Source organism: Sarcophilus harrisii, chromosome 3 (assembly GCF_902635505.1).
Source record: "Sarcophilus harrisii chromosome 3, mSarHar1.11, whole genome shotgun sequence".
Lineage (NCBI taxonomy): Eukaryota > Metazoa > Chordata > Mammalia > Dasyuromorphia > Dasyuridae > Sarcophilus > Sarcophilus harrisii.
The window spans coordinates 383,390,147-383,418,065 of record NC_045428.1 but is presented as its reverse complement, the minus strand read 5'-3'; the positions used below and the strand labels follow the sequence as shown (position 1 = coordinate 383,418,065).

The following is a 27,919-nucleotide window of genomic DNA, read 5'->3' as shown; positions in this document are numbered from 1 at the left end:
GGGGCCTGAGGTAGCGGGACGACGTGACGCAGAGGGATTTCCTATCCTCCCCTCTCCCAACACGCTAAAACGGCGCATGCGTATCCCTGCTTCCGGTTACTTCTATACAGGAAGCCCCCACAATGCTCCGCGGCACCGGTTCCGACCTGTCGCAAAGGCTGCTTTTCGGCCGGGCGTGAACGATTCGCCTTCCGCGCTGGGCTGCGGTGGTGGCGGTGGCCTTCTTCCCTTCCCCTTTTCCCCTCCATTCGGGTTTGAGCGGGGCAGTGCCCTGAGCCTGGGCCGTCTCCGCCATGCCCCCCAAAAAACAGGCTCAGGCCGGGGGCAACAAGAAAGCAGAACAGAAAAAGAAGGAGAAAATCATTGAGGTAAGAGAGCGACCCCTCCCTCTTCCCTCCGGAACTGGGCCCTCCTGAGCGCCCGCGCCCGGGTCCCGCAGGCCCTTCGATCCCTTGAGTCCACGTGTCTCATCTCAATTCCAGCCCTGCCCCCTCGCAATCCTTCCTGGCCTCCTCGCCCACCCCTTTCCCACCCTCTTAACTTCTCTTCTCCCTGATCCTTGTAGTGACGCTTCTCTTCCAATCGTCATAGTGACTATGACCAGCGGCTGGTATGCGCTAGGAGTGGGGGAGGGAAAAGGAGAGGCAGGTACTGCTCTTGCTGCCCCTCCCCCACCTTTGCAAAACCTGTACTCAACATTCACTTTGTATTCTCTGGGGATTTTGTACAAGTACGACCATCCCCGCCGCCCCATTCCCCAATGTCCTCTCCTATATAGACTGAGGGTCTTTGTCCTTTTCATCCAGTACACTGTGTTTGAAGAGTTGGAAAGGTCACGTTTGGTCCCGCCAGTGATTTCTCTTTTAGCCTAGCAATTTCTTCAACTTTCTGGGCCTCGGCTTTCTCCTTTCCCCTACAGTCGCTTAAACAAAGAAAGACAAATGCAAAGAAAAAAGATTTCAAGAAATGTTTAGAGGTTTTTTGGTCCCACTCTCCCTGTATTATTGCCGTTCTGATGTCCTCTGTAAGGAAACTACAAAAATAACTTACAAGACTTACCCGATTTAAATAGTTTGGGGGGAGGGATCAGAGTAATTAAGATAGAATTTAGAAAATTTGTCACTCCAAATTATACATGGCCATAAACTCTTGGTGTCTGTTTAGCGTTAATTTATGAGGTGTTAAAGTCAAAAACAAGTTTTTAAATTTGGAAGTTTTTTAAAATAGCTCAACTTACCATGTACTTCTAGTTCTAGAATCTGAAGAAAGTGACATAAAATTCTTAGTGCCTTAAAAGGATTATCCTAAAATTCTTATCGTTCCTTAGTGTTAGTGTTGCTCATAATTATAATTTTAAAAGAAGTAAATTTTTCAAGACATGTATAATAGCTTTTATCTGTTTCCATCAGAAAAAAATTTGAGGTTCTTATTTCTCCAGTGCTTTTAAAAGTTAGTTCTCTTTTAGTTGCTTCTGTTACCACTTAATAGTTATGAAAGTCCAGTATATGTAGACCAAACCACATCAGTCAATTTGAAACATTTTATTTCAATAAAATATTTATGAACAAGTATTTGATAAAATAATTTGTAACAGTATAAAAGGTATTTCCACTCTCAGAATTTTTTTTAAAGGAAGAGCTTATTCCATTTTCAGATTGTCACAAAATAACATTAAGAAAGCTCAAATCTTTTCTCACCTCACCTGAAGCCATACTGTGTTTCAGTTAAGAATTGTAGGTGTAGAGTTGTTACCATTATTTGAAAGATTAAGTGGAGAATGGGCTGCCTCCCACTTTACTGGGAATATTTGGATTTTTTTTTTCACCTGCCTTTAGTTAGGGATAAGAAAGTAGAATGGCCTTTTACTTATCTACCTGCTTTCCCCAAATCCATGTCCTGTATATTGCACCGTATCTCACACTTTACCCAGGTATCATGAAATCATAAAAATGATTGTTGCTTGAATTATTCTATACTTCAACTACAGAACTTACATTACAAAGGTATTCTGGGGCTGTCATTTCATTCAACCATCTAAGTGTCTACTTTATGTACCTTTCAGTTATATAATATGTTGGATTTTTCTAGTTTTTTAGGAAGTTTATAGGCACTTGCAGTTTTCTATCTTCAGCCGGAGTGTTTTCTGCTAGGTATGTTATATTCAAATAACAAACTTTTTTCTTAACCAAAATTTTTTTTAAGCTTCATTTCTAAATAATTCTATCATTGCTTCTAAAAAGAACTTCAAATGTCATCTTATCTAATTTTTGAAGGGCAGTTTAGAATTTGTCCAAATATATCAAACTTTTTTAAAAAATAAATTTGAACTAACTCTTAAATCTTTAGGCTTGTTTTACTCAATAGAGAAACCTCCAGAGAAAAATATTATATCTCGTCACAAGAAAGCATTAGCATGACAAATCAAATATCAAAATTTAACTCTAGCCAGCTATTCAACTAAGATGAAACCCCCCCCCCCCCAAAAAAATACAGCTTATTTAAATTAAGAAGAATAAAGTTGGTAACTGAGGTTTCAAAACCTGTTTAGAATTATGCCTTAAATTTGCTTAGCCAGTTCTCTCCCATACTTCTGTGTCTTTTCAACCTCCAAGTTTTTACTACCATTATTATGTTTTTATTTTATTCTTGATGTAGACATTTTCATGTTAACAGATTTGTTGTGCAAATCCTATGAAATTTAAGAACTGGTTATGTTCAATTTTGTGCTATATGCAGATGAATGAACATTTCGTTGTATAAGTGAAAAATAGAATTTGACAACTAACTCATTAGATATTGAAGTTGCTCATTCTGTCAGTAAGCATTTATCAGATTACTTTGTGCAAAGAACCATGCCAAATATTGGGAATACAGAAAGGCAAGAAATATTTTGTAGTATATAGTATCTCACTGTCTTGTAGAAGACAGCAAAGGAAGAATATTTATATTAGAAACCTGGAAGATAAAGATATAAAGCCTTTAGCATAAATAGGAAAGTTTGAGAGAGAGGAGTGTTTGTGAAGAGGATATTGAGTTTGGTTTTGGATGTGTTAGGATTGAGGCATTTTAAAATATTCAATAATTGGTGATGTGGGACTGAAAATCAAGAGAGAGATTGGTTCTTTATATGTCGATCTAAAAATCATCTGTATTCAGGTGATTTGAACACATGAAAGTTGATAGTTACCAAAAGAGAACATAGAGAAAAGGTCCTAGGACATTATCTTGAAGAACACCCACAATTAAAGTATATGGAAATAATAATGAACCAGCAAAGGAGATTGAGTAAAGAAGTGGGTAATCAGGGAGGAAAATAACTGGAAAAGGTATTCAAAAATGTCAAAAGAAATAGAAGGACATGGACTGAGAAAAAACTAAACAAATTCAGTAATCTTTATTCATTGGTAAATGAAAAGAATAGTTTTTAATTAGTTTAAAAATAATTTTGAAGAGAGGAAATGGAGACAAAAAGTAGAGACAATTTTTTTCCCCAGAATATAAAGAGAGGAGAAATTAAGGCCATTTTCTTGAAGGAGATGGTAAGGGCTAATGTTTTTCTTTGTCAGCAAGACCAAATCAGTCTCTAACCTGTGTGTGGCCAGAACCAAACCAAGCAGGCTACACAAAAGAGTAAAGGATTAAACAGAAGTTTATTTCAAAGTGAGCCAGGACTCTTTGTCCTAGTCCTTTACTAGGACATCTTTACTAGAGCCCTAGTCCTAGTGAGGGGATCTGCTTTTAGTGTGGGGAGACATGGGTTACTTGAAATGTGCAATTGTGAGAAAACTCCTTTGCATCAATTTTTGATTCTTAGTTTCCTGTTACCCTTAATTAAAGGTCTCTAAATAGCACAGAGAGATGGTCCAGTTTCCCTGCCATGTTAGCACTAGGTTCAAACAATGCAATAAGTTTTCTCCTAATTTCCATAATTTCATAATTACCGAAAGGTCAGGTAAAAATCAAACCACTAAAGGGCTCACAGACTATTTTTAAGAAGGGAGATGTCACCCAGGTAACCAAGAAAAATCTTAAAACAGAACACTAAGATGATTTCTTCACTAGTCTCTATACTAATAATGCATTCTCAATATCTTCTTAATCAACAATATCTTTTGAGTCCCAGACGTCTCACATATTTATCTGATCCAAATATATCTTTTCTTGGACAGTATACTTTTTCTCAGGACAACTCTGAGATGGGCTCTGGTTCTATATCTTAGAGGTTCCTTGATAAATCTGAACTAATATACTTTAGTATAGTCATTGAAATTTGGTTCTTAACTTTACATACTACATGCTATTTCTGCCCTTACCTAAATCTGTATGTAATCTTATAAGAATCTTGTAGAAATTTATGAGGGTCCAACTGCAAAATGGACTCTTATGCCTTTTAAAATTATCACATAGATACTTTAGTAATGATGAAATAATTTCACTTTACCATCATACAATTTACAGGTAAATCCAATTTTTAGAACTTAATACAAAAACATATGCAAAGCCTGAATTTTGGAAGCCAATTCTGCATCTGTTTATAATTCTTATAGAAGTCTAATCCTGTTATTTTTCTCAAAATTTATTATTCCACTTAATTAGAAAACTTTTACATTACACCTTTGTGTTATTTGTTTAATCATTTTTCTCTTAGAAGAATATTAACTTTTTTTTTATTAAAATTTGGCCACAAATACAGGTTGAAGTTGTAAGATGTTCATACTTGTATCCTGTTATATAGTAACTCAGATATGTCCCAATATTACTTACCTGATACATTTAGTATTGTATTTACAAAACTTGTTGATTGTAAAAATTTGCTATAAAAAGGTAAAAGAGGAATGTAATTAAGTAGTCTTAACTAAGTTGTCATTATAACCAGAGAGGAAACTCCCTTAGTGTTGTTTGATTCTAGGCATGAGTCAGCTGCAATAGCCAATCTTGTAATCACAATGTATCAAAAGCAAATTTCAGGATCAATCGGTTGGGGAAATTTCCTTTTTGGAAAGGAAATAGCACAATGGAAAAATAAGGTGAGGAGGATCCTTCCTACCTGGGTTGAGCCTAAGTCATCCCCAAAACTTTTCCCTGGCATGGATATCCACCTGCAGTTCCCAGATTACAGCACATGCCATTTTCTATTCTTAGCTTCATGACACTTTAGACAGACAAGAATACCTGTAATCAAAGCTCGAAACAATAGTAAATTACATTCCCAAGAATTTTTACCTTAAATAGCAGAATTTCACAACTTAGGGCTTGAATATTTTTCCTGATGTTTTCCTAATGATTAACATTGCATTTATCCTTTACTTATAAATTAAAACTACTTATATTCAGGGACTTTAGATATACAGCAAATACCTGATAATTGACTCATCATTAATATGTTGAAGTTACAACTTTAATATAACTTAAGGATGTGTAACAGCATTCAGATTAAAAGGTTGTTTTGTCTAAACAGCTTTTCTGTTACAATGGTCTCTCAAATTTCAAAATATAAGAAAATTTAGAAATATAACAAACAGTAAATTTTAGTGATAGCAATTGCATTTCCAAATTATCCCATATAAAAATCATTGATCTTATTACCTTTGACATTTTCAAATCACTTTAGAGTTATCAGGTATGGAACAATTTCATTCAATTAAAGCAATAATAATAATATAGGGCTTAGCATACACCAATAACTATTAAATTTTGCATTATGTAATATATAACATATACGTGTGTGTGTGTGTGTGTGTATAAACACAACAACCCAGGAAAGAGTACCATTATTTTCTCTTTACACATTAACTGGGGCAAACAGATACAATAACTTGCTGAAGATTAATTTAAAAAAAAAAAAAGAAGAAGAAATTCTGCAACCCAAATAGAGAAGGATGAGCTTCTTTACCAAGGGCAAAGGCTGCCTGGGCACTGCTACCCTGCCCACGCACACGTGCACACACATGCTAGGTCTTGCCAAATGCACCAGGATCTTCCTGGGTAACAACAAGGCTTGCCAAGGGCTAGGTCTGCACTGAAGATACTGATTAGGCTAGAGCATGGTGGGAGGGAGGCAGAAAGTACTGGCTGCAAAATGGGTATCCCAGGTGCAGGTGTCAAGATCTTTCTATTAGTGTTAGCTCCTGGCCTCAGGGCAAAGTGGATGCTGGCACCATTTGCAGTCTCTGGGCAAGATTTACTACACTCAAAGTTATGCTCCCAGGCTTGCTTTAGAGAGGCAGACTGCAGGATGCCCAGGGCCATAGACTCCCCAGGGTCACTGCCAGTTTATGGCATTTCTGTAACCCAAGTGGACCTTCTTAGACAATGAACTACAAAGCTGAAGATGTAAAACAATTCAAATTTCTCTACATTTTTCTAATGTTTTTCCTTCTAACATCTGAGGGTGTAGGAATGAGAGAGGGGTTAACTGGGAGAAAGTTTGTTGATCTGGGAAAGTAATAGGTGATCTCTAGTTTAAAAACAGTATTCAAGGAAGGGTTAAGAAAAGGTTGCTGTTTACCATTTTTCCCTTCATTCTGGAATTAATTCAAAATTAGCTACCTTTCTTCTTGCTCTAGAACAATGAAGCTATTAATCTTGCTATTTACTTTCAACACTCTTAACCTTTATTTTTCGTTCAAATATATTCTATAGAATGGTACCCAGAATTTTATTAAGATATTTCAGAAAGGAATGAGTTCCTAAAATTACCCTGAAGTCTGAGGAATTTTGCTTTGTGATCATAATTCATTAATCTTTAAATTCCTTAATCTGCTAAAATGTTTTAGTAGTTCCACAAATTTTGATTATCTAACTATTTCTATAACTTCAACATAGCCAAAGCTGAAAGAAATCACAGGAGGAAAGATAACTTACAAGGTTTTGTGTTGGTTTTTTTCTCTAATAATTCTCTAATAATTCCTGCACAAAGCCTAAAGTGGGAATTATTCTTGCTTACTGGGGCAGTTGTTTCAACTATGAAAGTTCATTAATCTTTTCCAGTGTTCTAATCTCTCTGATTACAGACCTTAAAAGTGGCTGTGACTGTATTTTAAATCTTTCAAAGTAAGAGATTGCAATGCAGACAAGACAGAGATGTTTTACAAACAATTCTTAATAGAGTACACTTTTACAATTACAACTCTGATTCTAACTAGTTGGACTGAGGCACATTGTACCAAGGAATGCACACAATCACAGGTTTTACTGGACTGTATGGTGAAGGATCAGGGTTTGCCGAGAGGCCAGTTTATAAGAGATGTGCAGTTAAGAAAGAGTATTTTTTTTTTTAAACAACTTTTTATTGCCAGAACACATGACAGGGTAATTTTTGACAACATTATCCCTTGCACTCACTTCTGTTCTGATTTTTCCCCTCCCTCCCTCCACCCCCTCCCCCAGATGGCAAGCAGTCCTATACGTGTTAAAGAGGTTACTGTATATCTTAGATACAATATATGTGTGCAGAACTGAACAGTTCTCTTGCTGCTCAGGGAGAATTGGATTCAAAAGGTATAAATAACCCGGGAGGAAAAACAAAAATGCAAGCAGTTTACATTCATTTCCTAGTGTTCTTTCTTTGGGTGTAGCTGCTTCTGTCCATCCTTGATCAATTGAAACTGAGTTAAATCAAGAAAGAGTATTCTTAATAGAATGAAGATGAACCAGGTCTAGGAAGGGGCCCTGGACTTAACCTCAACCAAGGCAGGAGCTCAGATTACAGCAGAAACAAAGGCAAGGGACTCTACAGAGAGTGATTGGGATCAGACTCTGGAGAAATAATTCTCTGCTGGTGCCTAATCTGTTACTACTGGTACTGGAGAGTCTAATGGTCCAGTTCTGTTCCCATTTCCACTTCTGACACCAATTAATGTCAACTGGTTAGAATGGCCTCTAACCTGAGGCTGGCCAGAGCCAAACAAAGCAGGTAAAATAGAAGAGTAAGGAATTAAACAGAAGTTTGATTTCAAAGTGAGGAAAACTGCTTGCATACAAGGACATCTATGCTAATCCCTACCCCTGGGAGGGGGACTCGCTTTCATTTGGGGAGATTTCAGTACTTATAACCAGTGACTGTACAGTGGGGTATAGCTCTGACAATGAAGGGTTAATAACAGGGCTGCATGACCAGAAATAATTCTGGGATTTTGCTGTGGCTGAGAACATTCAGAGAGTGAATACAAATACTTGTTATACTAATGTCAGGGCACAATTTGCTTGCAGAGCCTTATCTCTGGTTAACAGGGTATCTCCTAATATCTTGACAGTTATGGGGGGTTTTTTAGGATTTAAGGGAAGTGAGCATGTTTTTAAGACAACAGGGAAGAAATCAGTAGATAAGGAGAGATTGAAGAATCGTGAATGACATGATTGGCTTTGCAAGTCTGCTGGAGAAGATGATAGAGCATGGAATCATATACAGGTATAGTAGAATTGTCTTTGACAGGGAGAAGAAGTGCTGTCAGAGATTAGAAAAAAAAGAGTGGGGACTAATGGGGAGGGGTTTTCAGATGAAGAAAATGAAAGAAGTAACTCAATTAAAAGGCATCAATTGTTTCAGTAAAATTAAGAGGCAAGTTCCTCAATTTAGAAGTGAAAGAAGAGGGAGATATGAAAGGCTTAAGGAGGAAAAAGAAGTTTTATAATAACTTATATGAAGAATGGGAGAATCAATTGGGGAAGAGTTAAAGGACTATCTTGCTGCTGAGAGGGCCTAATTAATATTGGATAATCCAGGATAAATTTGGCAAGAGATAAATTGAGCCTTGTAACAACTGAGATTAGAGAGCCCAGTAAGTGTGGAGTTAACATTGCTAATTAAGGGCAGCATTCAAAAGGAGAAAAAATGAACTAAGGTAAATGGCCTGAGCTAGTACTAAGAGATGAAAGAATTGAAGTTCTCAAGAACAAATAATTGATTTAGGAAGGGTGACACATAGGAAGAGAAGGAATAATTGGTAATTATTATTAAACTATATATCATATGGACTATGGAGTAAAATTAATATAAACATTAGTTTGTATTCTAAATGCACATCTATGTATTCAAATGTATCTCAAGATAAACATGCATCCAAAAAATGACTGATTAAAAAAGTAATATGACAAAATAAACTAGACTTTGAAAAATGTACTTTTATCTTTGTCTTTAAAAAAACTCTTTAGGGAAAGGGACCTGTATGTGCACGAATGTTTGTGGCAGCCCTCTTTGTAGTGGCTAGAAACTGGAAACTGAGTGGATGCCCATCAGTTGGAGAATGGCTGAATAAATTGTGGTATATGAATATTATGGAATATTATTGTTCTGTAAGAAATGACCAACAGGATGATTTCAGAAAGGCCTGGAGAGACTTACACGAACTGATGCTGAGTGAAATGAGCAGGACCAGGAGATCATTATATACTTCAACAACAATACTATATGATGACCAGTTCTGATGGACCTGGCCATCCTCAGCAATGAGATCAACCAAATCATTTCCAATGGAGCAGTAATGAACTGAACCAGCTATACCCAGAGAAAGAACTCTGGGTGATGACTAAAAACCATTGAATTCCCAATCCCTATATTTATGCCCACCTGCATTTTTGATTTCCTTCACAAGCTAAATTGTACAATATTTCAGAGTCTGATTCTTTTTGTACAGCAAAATAACAGTTTGGTCATGTATACTTATTGTGTATCTAATTTATATTTTGATATATTTAACATCTACTGGTCATCCTGCCATTCTGGGGGAGAGGGTAGGGGGGTAAGAGGTGAAAAATTGGAACAAGAGGTTTGGCAATTGTTAATGCTGTAAAGTTACTCATACATATAACCTGTAAATAAAAGGCTATTAAATAAAAAATAAAAATAAAAAAACCCTTTAGGTCTTTCAAGTGCTTTGGAATCACCAACATCAAATACATTTTATAGTCAGTTGAACAGAAATGCTAATTAATAAGTCTAGCTATTGAAATTAAGAGTTCACTATATTTTAAACATTGTTAGTGAAAGGAGTTTTGACTTCGTAAGAACTAGGTGTTAGTCACCTTACTATTTATTAATTAACAAGGTGATGTTAGACAAGTCACTTGACCTTCAAAGAAGTTGAATTAAATGAATTCTTTAGGGATGTTTAGATATTATCAGACACTATTATGGCAGCTTATAATCCTTCTCTATTCATCTTCCAATCAAGTAAGTATTACGTGCATACTCTGTGTCAAGCAATATGCCAGAATTGGGTATAAAAAGCTGAGAACAAAAGGAATCTGTGTTCCATTGAAAGAACAGTAAGTGCATGTATGTACAAAATAAATACAAGGTGATTTGAAGGACTAAAAATCATGAAAAGATCTATGTAGAAGGTAGAACTTTAAAGGAAACTGGAGGCTTTAAGAATTAAAAGTGAGGACGTAATATATTTCAAGCAGAAGAAGGGTGAGGACACAATGCAAAAAAGAGTATAAAAAGAAAAGTGGGGAAACACAAGAAAGCCAATTTGATTCTAAAACAGAGTATCTGAAGTAAAATATAATCAGACTGGAAATATAATTTGAAAACTAGTTTTAAAGTTAATGAGGAGAGAAGATTCTGGGAAGAGGACAGAACAGATCAGAAAAGTCTTAAGTTCTCCAGATTTTTGCTAACAAAATGAAATTGCACTTCAAAAATGTAGGCCAGTGAAAAGCAAATAAGACCTTGTCTTCTATTTTAAAAAAAAAAATCTTTTCTTGGGATTTTAAGTTGTTTCTTGATTTCTCAAGAAGTCATTAGATTTCATTTACTCAATTCTAATTTTTGAGGAATTTCCTTCATTGAGCTTTTGTATCTCATTTACCATTTGACCTACTCTTTTTTATTTTAATTTTCTTTAGTATCTTCTGCATATATATTTTAATCTTGTCCCCATTGTAACTTTCTATGGTCAATATTTTTTTTCTTGTTGTTGGCTTATTTCCCCAGCCTATTTCTTGATTTTTAATTCTTTGTTAAAATAGGGTTTTGCTTCCAGGGTAGAGGATATACCACTCCAATCTTGAGTTTTGTGCAGCTTCTAGGGACCTATAAGTTTTTGGTTTTTTCAAAGGTAGTATGATCTAAGAAGATTTACTCCTATTCTGGTCTGTACACTAATCTAGGAATGACCACAAGAATTTTTTTCTGCCCTGGAATTATAACAAGGGTTTCTGTTCCACTGCGGCCACGGGCTCTAATGTGCTTGTGCTCCTCCTCGCCCTGGGACTGCCCCCTAGGACTTTTATCTCTCTCCAAGCATAGGCAAAGCAACAGAGGACTGCCTCAGTGCTAAAAAAGAGATCCCAATTATTCAACTCACTACCATCTGTGGATTGAGAGTTCCAGAGCAGTTCCTACAAATACTGATTGAGTGGTTGTAATGTCCAGGCTAGCTTTCAGGGGGACCTCCGGATGGGCCTTGGTCTCAGCAGGAAAGACATCATAAGGATAGTCAGGAATAGAGTCTAAAATCTCTTATTGTCTCCTTTACAATATGTGTGTCTGTCACAGTCTGACCCAGTCTTGATCTTAGTGGAGGAGTGCAGGAGGCAGAAGAGCCACCAGGAGGATGGTCAAAGATGAAATGTATCATTTCCAGTCCTCTCAGCCCTTAAATATCTCAGTATGATTATGATTACATCATTACAGCACACTATATATGTGTGAATTAGAGAATCATTACATCTGCTTACTAAGTATATGTCAACTAGAGAACCATTATTAAGTTAACACCTTATTGTAAGTATCCTTGTTTCAAGTATACTTCTCCAGAGTTCTGGCTCTCTACAAGTGGTCCTAAGGCCTGATCGTGGGTTTGCTAGAGTTAGGTCTATACCTGTACTGGACTGTGCTTTACTCTCACCCAGGTGTAATAGACCTTTCCTGCTGACTTACTAAGTTGTTTTTGGTTGGAAAATTATTTCAACCCATCTTTTTGTGTGTGTTCTACTAATCCAGGAATTGTTTTACTGAGGATATTCAGAGAGGTTTGGGGGAAAGTGCAGGCAAGTCCCTGCCTTTTCCTCTAGCGCCTTGATTTCATTCCTTCAGACTTATTTTTCAGAAATAGCAGCTACAGATAGTATGGAAAGAGGAGAAATTGAAGGAAGACCAATTAGGAAACCATTGTTGTAGTCCATAAGAGATATTGAAGTCACTCTTAATTCAGGACCTTAACACACTTCTTCTGGACCTTTACAATAATTTTTTCATTTGATTTTCTAGTTAGTTGTACTAAGTACTAACTTTCCAAATAATTTACTTGTTAGTAAATTTGTCTCCCTAAAGTCTCTTTATCATCTTTGCCAGTTTGGTTAATGTGAAATATTTAACTAATATTTCTTTTAATAGCAAGCTTATATTTGGGGGGGAGGGGCACTCTGAAAACATGTATCCCTTGACTTTTTGATCTATTAGGAATTTCTACTGGTCTTGAATATTTTTGCCCTTTCCCTATGCATCTTGGGTATGAGATTTTATTTTTAATGCAAATTACTTTTTTTAATGATCACCTTTCTACCTTATTTGGTTCTCACAAGCCACAGCTATGAAAAAGGTTTCCTTCTATTCTCATAAATCTTTGTATGATAGGACTTTTTTACATATAAGTTGAGTATATATTTGAAGCTTATTATTTATGATTTTTTTAAAAGCAATTTATGATGCTGCACTAAATCTCTGCCATAGTATACTTCTTTCTAGTTTTGTTTTCGTGGCACATGGCAGGTGCATACTGATTAATTTGTGGAATGCCAGATCATTTGGCTATGTTGTGTGATTTTTGGATAGGAACCTCAATTAAAATTAAGGCATAAAAGGAAGTTTGTTGATGTAAGAGAGAACTTAATGACTAGGTAAAAACCTTTGTCTTTTTTCTTGGTAAAGACCCATTTGTGATATTCCTCATTTAGGACAAAACTTTTGGTTTGAAGAATAAGAAAGGAGCAAAGCAACAGAAGTTCATCAAGGCTGTGACTCATCAAGTTAAATTTGGTCAACAAAATCCACGACAGGTAAGTAATTTTCTTGTTAAGCTTAATTGTATAACTAAACCGAGAAATAGAAATAGTATTTAATCATATGAATTATTATTCTACATTTTGATAAGCCCCTTTCATTCTTTAAGCTACCTTGACTTTGGTTTGAATGGTTTTTGATCTTAACACTGTTAGGAACAAGAAATATCTGTTAATTGGAACTTAGTTCAGAAAATTGATTCTCTTTTCGTTTGATTCTGTTGGTGTCTTCCTATTAATCATATATACACTTCTGACTCCCAAGGAGGGAATAATCTTGTTTTTTAAAAAGCCCATAACTGGTAGAGGACAAGATTTGCAAAATAATCATAATAATAATAATAATAATATGAGTTTTTGGTTTTTGTTAAATTCTTTCTTCCCCTTCCTTGAGCATCATCTTTTATACCAATTTTTTTTTTTTTTAAAGATGAGAAAAACAGTTCAGCAAAGCTAACCACAACATATTTTAAAAGTCTAATGCTATATGTAGTGTTCCATGTGCCTGTTCTCTACTCTCTAAGGAAATAAAAAGTGGTGCCTTCTCTTTTTTGAGGGGTCTAAATTGGACATTATTATTTCTCTACATGCAGCTTTAAATATTTTCTTGTTCTTCACTAACATTATTGTAATCATTCTATATGTTGCTTTTCTAGTTCTGCCTATTTAATTTTTGCATCAGTTTTCCTGTACTACTCATCAGTTTTATTCATTCTTACATCATAGTTATAGTCTTTTACATTTCTCTCTATATGAGACTGTTCAGTCTCATAACCCAGTCTATGGACATCTATTTGTTTACAATTCTTTACTGATATAAAAAGTTTTGCTGTAAATATTTTGGTGTATTATTAATAATCTTGAAATATATGCCAAAAAATCCTAATATTTGGGTCAAACTATATGAGCATTTTTATCATGATTACAAGTTGCTTTTCAGAATTAAGCCAATTCACAGCTCCACCAACAAGTATCAATAGGCTTGTCTTTCACAACCCATTCCACATTTACTATTCCTATTTTTTGTCATCTTTGCTGATTTTCCAGAAGTGAGATGAAACCCCAAGTTATTTGGTTTCCATTGCTTTTGAGAATTCTTTATTCATATTTTTGACTGCTTATCCATTGAGGAATAACTTTTAACTTTATACATTTTAAAAATATTTTTTATGTTTAATTTAGTTATGAAATTTACAATGTAGCTCATATGTTTTCTCATTTTACAAGAAATTAAAAGTAGCAAATTAGAAGGGTCAGCATAAGTTATATCTTAAAAGCATATTATGCATTAAATAGCAGCCATTCAAAAATTTGGGAAAAGTAACATTAACTAAAACAACAGATATAAGAAAAAAGAACTAATTAAGAGAATTGATGGAGTAGAAATAATAGGAACATTGGTGTTGGGCATCGCGATAGAAGAGTATGATAACTTCATTTTAGGACATAGTGTAAAGAAGGTGAACAGAGCATGTCATGAGAAGATAGATTTGTAAGAAAATATGCATAGGACTCCATCTTCTAAACTTTTACAGAAGAAATCATAGGAGGATTAGTAAACATTCAAAGATGAATAAAAACAAAGTTTTGTTTAGAAGAAAAAAGGCAAGGGTTTACACTTGTGTAAACACTAGCATGTCAGTTGAGCAAGCTCATTACCAAATAATTTTTTTTTTTTTAATTTTAAAAAGCATGACATGAACTTATTAAATGGTATCAAGAACTAATGTTGCCTAGGAATTGTACAAGAGTGGGTGCATCTTTTCAAATTTTCTTTTATGTGAAATACTTCATAGTCATCACAGTTCCAAATAAATAATGTTACACCATGTACTTTTGCAAGAATGTTTGTGCATGCATGCATTCATAAATTCACATGCATAACTTTGTTCAAATAGATTTATACAACTGAATTTAAATGGTATTGGCCAAGTTTACAGAACTAGCATACACCTGTACTGACCGCCATAAGACTGTAGGAACTTTCAACTACTGTCACTTTTCTGTTGATCTTTGCAGTAAGATTTTAACAAATGTACCTCTTAAAGAAACTTGATAGAAGGGAAAATTGATTTAATTGTGTTTTAGTCAAGAGAATATGGTTCAGAAGATTTTTGACAAGTGTATGAAGTACTTGGGAAATAATTATTAATCAAAATGTTTTAATAAACAGAGCTAACAGTCCTTTGTAAGTTTGCTATATTTATAAGAAATTTTTTGAGGTATTTTCCAGTATGTATATTTCCTTTGAAGAATTACTATAAAATCAAAAAGAAAAAAAAAATATGACTTTAAGAAAGCTATCAATTCCCGGTAAAGAAAAAAGCCATTACTATTAGATAGACAAGGATAATGCCTGCATTGTATGATATAAAATTTTCTCTGTGCTATGGGAGCATAGCTTAATGTATGATATAACCAATCTATAGCATAACAATGCTTTATTGTATTTGATCTTTGGAATGTAAGTAATCTAAAACTAATATTTTAAATCTGAAATAATAGGCTGCACAAAATGAAGGTGATAAAAAATTGAAGAAAGATGACAAGAAGAAAGAACTTCAGGAGCTAAATGAACTATTCAAACCAGTAGTTGCTGCTCAGAAAATAAGTAAAGGTAAAATCGGAAATTCAGTTTCTTTTGTTAAGCATAACTCATTAAAAACTTTTAATCTGTTTTATTTGTATTTGTATTTTCAAAGCATACTTACTAAAAATAAGTAGCTTGTTGTTAATTAATGCTCTTTTAGGCTCAGTCCACCACTGATTAATAACTCCTTTTTTTTTCTGTTTGAGTCTATTTCTTTGTTTCTCACACATGGCATAATTGTGACATTTAAAAATGTTTTAATTGAATTAAAATTATTTTTATACTTTTATAGAGTACCTTAAGAGATAACTACAGGTAGTCTGAGACATTAATTTTGTGACTGCTTTCTCCCATTCCCCCAAAAAAGTCAGAATAGTCAAAAAACTTGAGTTACTCTTATTGCTATTACCCCCAATACATGACCTGACCTCTTCCCTAAAAGTTATTATTTCTGTATCTCATCTTTGCATGGCTGTGACCCTGTGTAATTCAAAGCCTTAGCTGCTTAGTCTGTGTCTCTAAGCTACATGAAAGCGTGTTACCAGCCTAGAGGACCCATTCATCAAGTATATTACTAACTTAACTAACTTTCCCACCTCACCTCATTGCAGCTTTGTTCTCTTTGAAGAAAGGGGCCATTGCTCCATGCCCCTTCATCCTAGATCTCTTTCTTTCTTGTTCATTTAGTCATCCTTTTCTCAATTCTTATGCTTTCAGCATTTTTTGATACTATCAATACAATTCCCTGCCTTCTAGATAGTTTCTTCCTATGTTAGTTGGCCTAATTGCTGTGTGCAGTACATAACATTTGATCTCCATGTTTTGTCCCTTGCCAAAGAATGAGTTGTCTGTTCATCTATTTCAAAGAATCCTCAGCTTCTCTCAAACTTCATGCTTATAAAAATGTCCACATACAAATTACATTGTATATGTTTTTTCTTTTTTTTTTTCTCTCTTTGCATTAACATATTGTGTACATTTTATTTTTCAGAAAGTTCTTTGAGGGCAGGGATGGTTTCATTTTGATATTTGTGTGCTTGTATGTAGCACATGCTTGTCACAAAGTAATTTAAAGAGATTTGTTGAATTAGATTAAATAGTAAAGAGATAACCAGATTTGATGGTTGTGAAGTGATCTTACAGTTATCAGAAAGACTTAATGCATAATAGATGTGTTAACCACAGACAAATATCTTAACCTCTCAGTGCCCCAAGTGCTCTTATCTTTAAGTTATGAATGAGTTACTAATGTTCTTCTATGGAGGAGTTTCCATATTTGTTTACCCTATTATATCATAAATCTGGACTTTTAAAAATGAATAGCATTATTTACATAATAATTATTGCTCTGTCTTTTATCAGTTCATTGAACTTATCAGTTTATTCCAAAACTTACTATAGTCCATACTGAAATGGTTCTTCTTGTTTCTTATGGGGTTAATAATACCTGATTCACTTATTTGGAATTTATATCCTGCCTACTTCCAAACAGGATCACTAGAAGATTATAATGCCAAATTTTCTTTTCATTTGTTATAGGTGCAGATCCCAAATCGGTAGTATGTGCATTTTTCAAACAAGGGCAATGTACTAAAGGAGATAAGTGTAAGTTCTCCCATGATTTATCTCTGGAAAGAAAATGTGAAAAACGAAGTGTTTATATAGACGCAAGAGATGAAGAACTTGAAAAAGGTATGTATGTAGTTTTTCTAGCATCAAATACGAATATTACTTTTTAGTTCATTGGTAGTTGGGTTCAGTACCTTAAAGAATTTGAGTAAACATATAATTTGAATTGCTTGCCTAAAAATTGCTCTTTCTCTTTTGACTTGTAAAATCATAATTCCTTATCATTTGGGGGTTGTTAAATTAAAAATATGTAAAGAACAATAAATTGTACTAGTACTCATTTTGTGATGATGTTTACTTTGAATAAAATATCCAGTTTTTTCTTAGAACAAATGTGTAGAAAGGAATAAACTGTTATTATATTAATTTTAACATCTTTCATATCTAGATACCATGGATAATTGGGATGAGAAAAAGCTAGAAGAAGTGGTGAACAAGAAGCATGGTGAGGCGGAAAAGAAAAAACCAAAAACTCAAATAGTATGTCCTTTTCTTGAATTGAGTTTGCAGTATTTGTTATCATTAGGGAGAAATTAATGTGGCAAGGTATTTGGCCTCTTAAAATAGGTCATGCCTTAAATTAATGTTATTTCATTGATTTGGTCATCCATCCAAAGGTGCATATTCCAGTCATTTTCTATAATCCCATCTCTCATAGGCCAATTCATTGTTTATCTAGAATATCTGCCCAAAATAATTACCTAGAACATCTAGTCTTCCAAATGCATGGCATAGTCAGAACAGTAGGTATTTTTCATTCATTTAATTCCTATAGATTATGAGGCTGATTTTTAAGGGTTCCTGGGAGGGATGTGAGAATGCCAACAAGATGGAGGTATTGTCACCCTTTCCCCATTGTAATCCCTGTCTCCTGGATTTTATTTCCCTAAAAGCTTTAACCTCCAAGCCAATTACATTTTTCTTTGATTGCGGAGGAGGGGGGATGGCAGGACACAAAAAGAATTATCTCATTCTCCCACCTCTGTTTAACTGCTTGTCCTAAATCAGAGAGTCAAAGGTAAGCTTCTCAGGAAGAGTTGATGCTTGTGTTCCCTTGGTTTCTCTGAGGGGAACTAAATTTCAACCACTTAGTTGGAAAAAAATGGCGACATTGGGATCTGGAAAATTGAATATTAATTCTTTTGTCTCACACAATTCCCAACTTCTGTTTACTTTGTAAAAATAGGTTCTTGCTATTTGTAGGGGTTAATTTTTACATTTGCACCCTTTGTGATATTTTCTCCCTAACAATCATTTTTTTTACTTACCATGTCTTCCCCATTTCATGCTTTGCCTGAAATTTTATTACTTCTTAAAAAATAATCATGATTTTAAGGCAAATCAGAATCCTTCCTTTATTTTTTCCTATCCATGAAAATTGGATTTAAATTTTGTAATTAAAATTTCAGTTGGTATAATTTTTAATTATTAAAACTAAAAGGAAACATTTTTCCATTTGAGGAGACAAGTTTTAGATGCAGAATGGCTTTAGCAATCCAAGGTATTGATATGATGTTCGTAATCATATCAATTTGTAGTTATTTGTAATTTATAATTCTTTAGTATGCTTTGTCTTTTCATGTCTCCATATTTCTTAATGCCTAAATTGTCATTAGAAATTAATAGTGCCTACATAATTATCTCAGATTACTAAGCTTGCATTTTATAAGGCAAATAAACATTTAGGATAGGTTATTTTATTATTATCTTTGATGGCTGTTAACATAAACTTTATAAATGTTAATGCTGAATTATATGAATATTTCATTAAGGATTCAATTAAATCTATGGTGGGTAGGTATGTGTATAAGTGTAATTTTTAATTAATTGACCATTACATTATTTTACAATTTAAAAGCTCCAAAGTTTTTCTTTGCATTTTTATTTTCTTTAAAATAATTGTTTTTAAGCTGAAATTTTGTGTAGACAAGAATTTACCTTTTCTGTATTCTTAATATTGTCACAAAAAATGTTCAAGGACAGAGGAGCAATTATCCATGAACATTATTGTTTCTTTACAGGTGTGTAAGCATTTTCTTGATGCTATCGAAAACAACAAATACGGCTGGTTTTGGGTTTGCCCAGGGGGTGGTGATAATTGTATGTATCGTCATGCTCTTCCTCCTGGTTTTGTATTAAAAAAAGATAAGAAGAAAGAAGAAAAAGAAGATGAAATTTCATTAGAAGATTTAATAGAAAGAGAGGTAACTATAAGTTTTGTTTTATTTTTTTTCCTCTGACCCTAAAGAAAGCCTTTGTTTGTGAGTTTTTAATTTTTACCACTTGAGGGCAGCAGCACTGTTTTGTTTGAAAAATATGATTAGTATAGCCTGTTTAATTGTAAAGATTTTATTGTTCTGACATTGAGCTCATGTTATTTTATTGAGATAGCTTCAAGCTTTTGCTCGGTAACTAGTTGGCTCAATGAATAGAGTGCTAGGACTGAATTTGGAAGACCTGAGTTCTCAGATACTCACTAGCTGTATGATCCTAGGCAGGTCAGTGAATTAACCTCTGTTTGCCTTAATCAGTTGGTAAAGGAAATGGTACACCACTCCATTAACTTTTCCAAGAAAATCCATGTGGAATCACAAAGTCAGACATAACTGAAGAAGATATGAGAAAGAAAAGATTTTGAGATAGAATCAAAATCTTTCCCTTTTGCAACTTTAATTATAGTGAAAGTTTTATCAAAAAGAAAGGGATGAGCAAGTCAATTTAAAAATATTTATTAAGTGTTTAATGTGTGTCACTTAATATAGCTTAGAAAAATCCCCCAAAGACCTGGGGGAAATAACACATAAAAGAAAGTTCACCTGCAGGGTAAATGGCAAGGCCCTAAAATCTTGGGTTACTTAGTTTATTTGATGTGCCAATGGACTTGAAACCTATGAGCCCCTTCAAGTTAAGATTCCTTGACCTGCAGCATCTTTAGCAGGCACCAGTGAGATATGTAGGACTTGGTAGGTCTCCATTTCATCAGAAGGAATGGAGTTATTGATGACCACCTCATTTATGACCTGTCAGCAATCAAGCAGCTCAGCCAAGGAAGAAAGAAGAATAGGGTATAGAAACTGACTGAAATGAAATATGGATTGTTTGGGTGTCTCAAGGTTTGTTTTTTCTGTCTCAGCATGGATAATTTACAATTGAGCAAAATTATATAAATGGGCAGTTTATAATATTATATGGGTTCATCAGAAACCTAATTCCTAAACTTACAAATTACATGATTCATGATCTTCAGTTAACATTTTTATTTTTCATTTGTCCTTATCAATAATTAAATTACAAGAAAAAATTAAATAAAACTTTTATTTTACTGCTTTCTTGGTGGTAATATTTAATTTTTTTGGCTCTTGAGAATATAGTTCTTCTGTGAAATACTTTTGAGAATTGCTTCTAATTTTATTTTTAAAAAAATTTGACTATTCAAAGTATGATATAATTAGATTTTAATACATTAAGTTGAACCTCATTTTTAAAGAATTATTGTCTTTTGATGTTTTGGGGGAAAACTTAAATGATGTTAACCTTATTTTATTACAAAAGTCTTCAGAAATAGTTCTTAGAAACAGGGACATTATAAAGGAGCTATCCTTTTGATAAAATATTGGAAACATGACTTTCTAAAAAAAAGGTATTAACTATTTTTTAATCTCTCCTAGCGTTCTGCCCTAGGACCAAATGTTACCAAAATCACTTTAGAGTCTTTTCTTGCGTGGAAGAAAAGAAAAAGACAAGAAAAGATTGATAAGCTTGAACAAGATATGGAAAGAAGAAAAGCAGACTTTAAAGCAGGAAAAGCACTAGTGGTAGGTTCTAAAATAATTATGTTAGTATTAATGATTGTATCCATATATGGATCATTAGACAAAACACTTGATGTAGACAAGTTTTTTCATTTTTTTTAAATTCTGAAATTCTGACATTGAATATGCAATATAATATCTCTGTGTGTGTGTGTGTGTGTGTGTGTGTGTATACATGACTAGATCAGTGGCCGTGAAGTATTTGAATTTCGTCCTGAGCTAGTTGATGATGATGATGAAGAAGCAGATGATACCCGGTATACCCAAGGAACCGGTGGTGATGAGGTAAAAGAATGCTTTTGATGGCTAATTATGACTTAGTTGTTGTTATAAACAATAGATTTTAAAGATAATGTTGAATCCAGTCCCCTCATTTAAAAGGAGGGAGGTGAAGCTTCTTAACATCACACAAGTAACAAAGCTACAATCAAGTCTAGGGCCTCTGATTTCAGAATCCAATTCTCTACCTACCAGATCATCCTACAGAATCCAGAGCATTTTGTAGAAAACTAAGTAAAACAAACCAAAAAAAATCAATAGAGAACAGAATTATTGGGAGTAGGTGGGGTAGGGAAGAAGAATATAAAAGAAGTAATGGGGAAAGCAGAGTCAACAAAACAATCATATTTGTGAATACACGTGGAAGTAATAGCAAATAGACTGGCTAAATTCTTCTTCTAGAAAAGAGTAGTAAGGATAAAATGACATTTCTGGGAATGACCATTTGCCCTTTCAGGAGCTCAAAAAGAAATTAAATAAGCATAAATCGCTTAGATTGTCATTCAGAGTTGAGCATTTTTACCTAGTGTCATGTAATATTAGTTTATTAGGTCATTTGAGAGTTGATTTTTTTAGATAGTTATGAAAAGTGTTACAAAAATTACATTAGTGACTGATTTATAACGTTTATAATTGTAACAAAATTTTCATTTTTGTGCTTTTTCTTGAAGGTTGAAGATCTGGTAAGAGTAAATGATATAGATTTGAGCCAGTATATTCCAAAGGATGTGGACGAGACTGGTATCACTGTGGCTAGTCTTGAAAGATTCAGTACATATACTTCAGTAGAGAAGGATGGTAAGTAGGCTAATTTATGTATATTTCCAAGATGAAGAAAATTGAATGAAGTTATAGTAAAAAACAAAAACTTTTCTCAAGAATTAAAAGTCACAAGAAATGTGTGGTTTTGTGATATATTTCTGCTTCTGATTGTTAAGAAATGAATATAATAGTAAAAGGTGACTATAACATTGTATATATTTCCCTTGGTTTGTAACTTCACTTGAGAACTAAATAAAGTATATTTTCTTTATCTCTTAGATGACATGATATAGCACTTTATTTTGTAAGATTCCCTTAAATTTTGGTGTGGTCTTTTGCCCTATTTAATAATTACAATAGTTTTGAGACTTCACCATTTTTTTTTAAATTAGACAATCAATCGACACAGATTATTACTGGAAAGTACACAAGACAGACAGTATATTTGAAAGTTGTATTTCAAATATTACTTAATGAACATCTTACAGAATCTATAGATTTTAGCAGCAAACTACTAGCTTTACAGTTAAGATCAGGAACCAAACAGTGAAATGGTAAGAAGATTATAAGTTGCAGAGCTGAAACCTAGATCTACAGACTCCAAATTGCAGCAATATGCTGAAGCTACTAGATGAATTGTCTGTCATAAAGAAACTTTAGGTTCTGTATAATTTTTTTTAAAAAAGGCAATATTTCAGCTTATTTATCACTTCTAAAGTTAGTAATAGGATTATAGTTGCATTGTTTAATGTTATTAGAGTTTCAATACACATATGATGTGTAATCAACTTGGTATTTTGACATCATTCTGACATAAAAGGTTTTTATAAAAGTCATACTTCAGTACTGTGATGGATCTTGTATCTTAGGACTTTCTCCATTAAATACTTAAGTACTCTCTATATTGTACAGATTCCACTCCATCCATCTGTCTTCTCATCCTGTCTGAATCTTGTCCACATACTGCATACATTCTTCAAAAGAGATCCACCAAAAGTATCTAATTCACTGAATATTTACTGACAATCTACTTTGTACAAGCAAGTGTACTACATCCTTAAGGAAGAGATAGAAATGAGTAAGACACATCTCTTCTTTCAAGGAACTTTGTTTTGGGGTAGACATATATGTTTTGTTCTCAGTAATACCATAGTATATGGCAATGAAACAAATACTAAGCGTCTCTTATAAACCAGTTTTTAAGTGGGAAAAAGAATAAATAGGAGATTTTCAGCCAAGTGATGGAATGGCTATTCTATTTTCCAGGTTTATTGATTTTTCTTTATTTTCAGATAATAAATTGAGTGAAGCTTCAGGAGGTGGGGCAGAAAATGGAGAACAAAGTGATTTGGAAGAAAATAATGAAGAAGAACAGGAAAATGGAGTTATTGGTGCTGTTCCTGTTGATGAAAACCTTTTTACTGGAGAGGATTTGGATGAACTAGAAGAAGAATTAAACACACTTGATCTAGAGGAATGACAACAAGCAAGTCAAATGGAAAAAATTTTCAGCTCAGCATAAATAGAAATTGACTACAATAATTTTTTTTTCTCCTGTCTAGAATTCTTAAACAGGATGTTTATGGTTTCTCACACTGATTTGGGGATGTACCCTTTCCTCAAAAAAAAAAAAAAAACAAACAAAAAAAAAAAGGAATATTCATCCTTACCACCTCTATTCTGACCTTGACTACACCTCATAGTAAGTTCAGAGTAGGTCATAAGAAATTTGAAATATAATGGTTATTACAAAAAAGATTTTGTAAATAATCGAAGTAGAAAGTATAACTGCTTTTTTCCAACTTGTGAGTTTCATTGGGCATGTGTTATTACCAAGTACAACATACATATTGAAAATATCCCTCATTTAAGCTGCATCTTTTTAATGAGTGATTTGATTTCATTTGTATTTATATATTTTAAAAAACAGCCTAAAATAAGAGCACTGTACTTCATAGACTACTTATGCAGATTCAGTGTTGGGTTTCTTTGGATAATTAATCAGATGGACATTAAAGATGCAGGTTCTTTAAACTGACAGCATCATCTGGAATGCCCTTTGTAAACCGTTTTAAATTTTCCCTCTGCATTTTTTTGCCAACAAAGTTGTAAATAAAGACCATCAAACGTTAAAAATCAAAATATGGGCTTTTTATTTTTTATGATTTTATAATTTTTATATATGTCATAAAGTATGTTGGCCATACTGTATATTTGTATGAAAATTTTTGTCTTGGTTCCATTTTGGAAATTAAATTTCTTCTAAATAGGTTGACAGTAATTGGTAGCAGCAGACATAGACCCTCAGGACTATATTGTTCAACTAGAATGCAGGTTTAAACATAAGCAATTCTAATCTACTAAGAAATCCATTTACATTGATAACAATAGCCTCCAAGACATCTATTCACTACTTAACCTAAAGTGAAAGTGATACTAATATTCAAGTGATCTCTTAAACTATTTAAAAACTTTAAGCATTAATTTCTCTACTATTAGTTAAAACTTAGTGTGCGCCATCAGAATACTTAAGGATTATTAATGTGATCTAAAGCTTAAGATAATTGCCATTGGCAATCTAGTCTTACCTTTGTCTTTAAAAATTAGTGTGACAAAAATAAAATCATTTTTCTTTTAAAAGAGACCTTTGACACAACAAAGGTAAATGATTTGATTATGCCGTGACAAATACCTAAACCATAAAACTTATAACTGGACACCTAATTAACAAATGAAATAGTAAAGAGTTGGTTGTATCCATAATATCATAAGAGAATTTAGGGATAGGGTGAAATTACAATAGCTAGCTTTTCTTCTGAAAAAGTGATGGTGATAATGAAACAGCTTAGTTCCTTGAAAATAACTCTGATTGTTAGCCTATTAATCATTCTGGGATCTCCGAGTCCTACTGGAACTAAAGCCAGACCCTGGGGCATTAGGGAAATACAAAATCATCAGTATTATTCAGTGAGTAGTTTTAATTATCCATTAACATGGTAATACAACCTTAGTAGAGAATGTTTATCCAAATAATATGCCTATTTCTCCCTTGTATCATAAATTATAAATGTTCAGAATTAAGACAATTCTTCAAATGCAACTGTATCATCAATTACCATTGTTTATGATTCAGAGTGGATATTATTAAAAGAAATTTAATAAAGAGTGTTATAGTAGAAGGAGCACTGGCCCTAGAGTCAGAGGGGAGATAAGTTTAAATCCTTCCTCTAATATATCTTTGTGGCCTTGGGCAAGTCACTTGGTTTCCCTGGTGCTCAATTTCTTCATCTGTAAAATGACTTTGGATTTGACTGGCCTCTGAGGACCCTTCTACCCCTAAATCTGATCCTGTGAATTATAGCTTCTGGGTTCTAATCTCTTTCTCGCTAATTAACTGTTTAGTCTTAAGCAGATCACTTCATTTCTCCACCCTCATTTTCTGTTAAATCTAGGAAATGCACTGGTTTACTCTCTGAAGTCCTTTGCTTCACCTAGAGTCAGATTTCTAATTTGTAAAGATGTTAATCACACAAAAATTGCTTTTATCTAAAAAGTGCTATCACTGGAACTTATCAAACTTTTGTGAAACACAGGCCATGCTTACAAGGATTGGATTCATTTCTTACCAAAGTAAAAAGGCATATTTAACTGGAATTCTTTATGTGGAAAAGCAAAATTTCTAAAATTTAAATATAGGAGTTATGTCTTAACTTTTCCTATCTAAGACCCTGATAGCTTTTTCAAAATGTTCATCACAATATATTATTAAATAACATTGAATTTTTAGCAATTATTTTCAAAACTATTTAAGAAGCTAGTCATTGGAGGAGAGGTAAGTGATATTTTCCCCCCTCCTTTGTCTTTATTTTGTAAACTAAATAAAGATCTTTCACATGCTAAATCAAGAGAAGTGAAAGATGACATTGACTTTGGGCTTTGGTTTTTGCTGCATTAATATGGGCCAATATAAATACTAAAATAAGATGACATATTTTGATGGCATAACTCAAGTTTAATTCTCTGGTCAAAGAAAAAGATTGTTAGTGCCTTAAAACTAATATATGATTTTTGAAGCCGCCAAATACCTAAAAAACCCGAGTAAAAAAAAGGGGAAATGTTTCAGTATTAAAAATTTGTCCACATGTGGCTGACCATAATTTTCCTTCAGCCAGTTAGTTTTTTTTTTACTCACTGTGCTGCTGTGTTGCTTCCATCTATCGGAGTCATGTACATTGGAAATGCAAAATTATTTACTCAGGCAGCTATCAGCATAATGGATATTATATCAGGCCTGGAGTCAGACCTAAGTTTGAATTTTCGTTCAAATTCTCTTTGAGTCTGGACAAATCTGTTTCCCTTCGTTTCCTCAATTGAAAATGGAAATAATAATAGTACCTATCTCACAGGGTTGTTGTGACCATCAAATGAGATAGTATTTATAAAAACTTTAGCAGTGTCTGGTACATAGTATGCACTGTCACAAATACTCTCTTCTATTCCCTTTTAATTTTAATATTAACCAGAAGAAAATGAAGTGGTCCTCTGAAGTATTGCAATGATAAATGTTTTCAAAAAGAGAGAGAGAAAGAAAGTACTTTTGGCTTTTCCATACCATGTTTACCTTTCATTTGTTCAAATAAATGTGAGTTAATACTACTTTTTGAAACTTTTCCAGATTACCTTAAAGCTAATTCTTTTTTTTTCCTTCTTGTTTAATACAGTTCTGTAAATTATCTTTTTCACTCTTGACAAAAGAGAAAATACTTTTAATCTTAATTTAGTCATTGGGTTTATTAAGCCCAGTCTTTAACCTTAAGCTTTTTATTGTAAAATAAGACTAGAATATAGATGGAAACTTTATCTTGGCATTTGGTATATTTGGTAAGATGCAGTCATTTTTCCAAAAGTTTGAAAACAATATTCTATTTGTTGTAAAGTCATTATTCTCTACTATGGTTTTGTGGGTTATTTTTGTTGGATTTGGCAAACTGCTTTTGAAAATGCAAGGTGTTTGAAAATAGTTAGATTGTAGATTTTATTCTACCTTTATTCACCATTATCAGAAGGCAAGGAATGTCTGGCTTACCATTAATGTGTATGCATAATTGTTTCAGCTTAATTTTTTTGGTCATTGGATTTGTCAAGCTAAGTTTATTCTATCTGTTGTAATGTTTAGAGCAATGATGTCAAATTCAAATAGAAATGGGATATACTGATCCATACCTAAAGATTCTAACTCACATATTGCCTTAGTTTTAAAATGTAATGTTAACTATTTTTTATTGTATTTTAATTTATATTGCTAAATATTTTCCAATTACATTTTATTCTGATTGAGCCCACACTGTGCCATATGTCTGACACTTCTCAATTCAAGTATGGTGCTAATAAGTTGAATTATGAATTTGTAGCTGGAAGTAACTTCAGAAAGCATAAGTTAAGTGGCTTGTCAACATTCATGTGGTATCTAGTTAGTGTCAAAAGTTAGTGTGTTTGGTTACCATTCAAACCACTTAATTTCTCCTGGGGAAAAAAAAAAAAAAAAAAAAAAAAAAAAAAAACAGCTTCACAGGTTGTCTGATTTGTGCCAATAAGTCTAGTTTGGATTTTTTTTTTTTCCCATCTTTTATTCAGTTGTAACAGCCTCTCAATAAAAATATATGAGGATAGATGACATTTGGTCAGCTTGGTACATACCCTTCAGCGCTACTAGGAGATATTTTGGTATCTTTTTTTCAGTGACAGAACAGTGTCTTTATAAATATTTAACCCTGTTGACTACTCTGTCCTATTTAATAGCCTTCCATTGTTCTTCCTGATTTTTTTTTTTAAGGTTCCT

At 33.5% G+C, this 27,919-nt stretch overlaps 1 protein-coding gene across 1 annotated transcript; it reads left to right on the top strand.

Moving 5' to 3' along the window:
• The first annotated feature begins 57 nt into the window (after nt 1–57).
• Nucleotides 58–27,641, top strand: ZC3H15 (zinc finger CCCH-type containing 15). Its single transcript, XM_003764033.3, is given in 11 exon segments — nt 58–352; nt 354–368; nt 12,904–13,005; nt 15,514–15,625; nt 17,138–17,290; nt 17,616–17,707; nt 19,249–19,431; nt 20,896–21,042; nt 21,223–21,324; nt 21,990–22,116; nt 23,373–27,641. Coding segments are annotated over 11 exon segments (1,497 nt in total). The 5' UTR covers nt 58–76; the 3' UTR covers nt 23,561–27,641.
• Nucleotides 27,642–27,919: the final 278 nt, after the last annotated feature.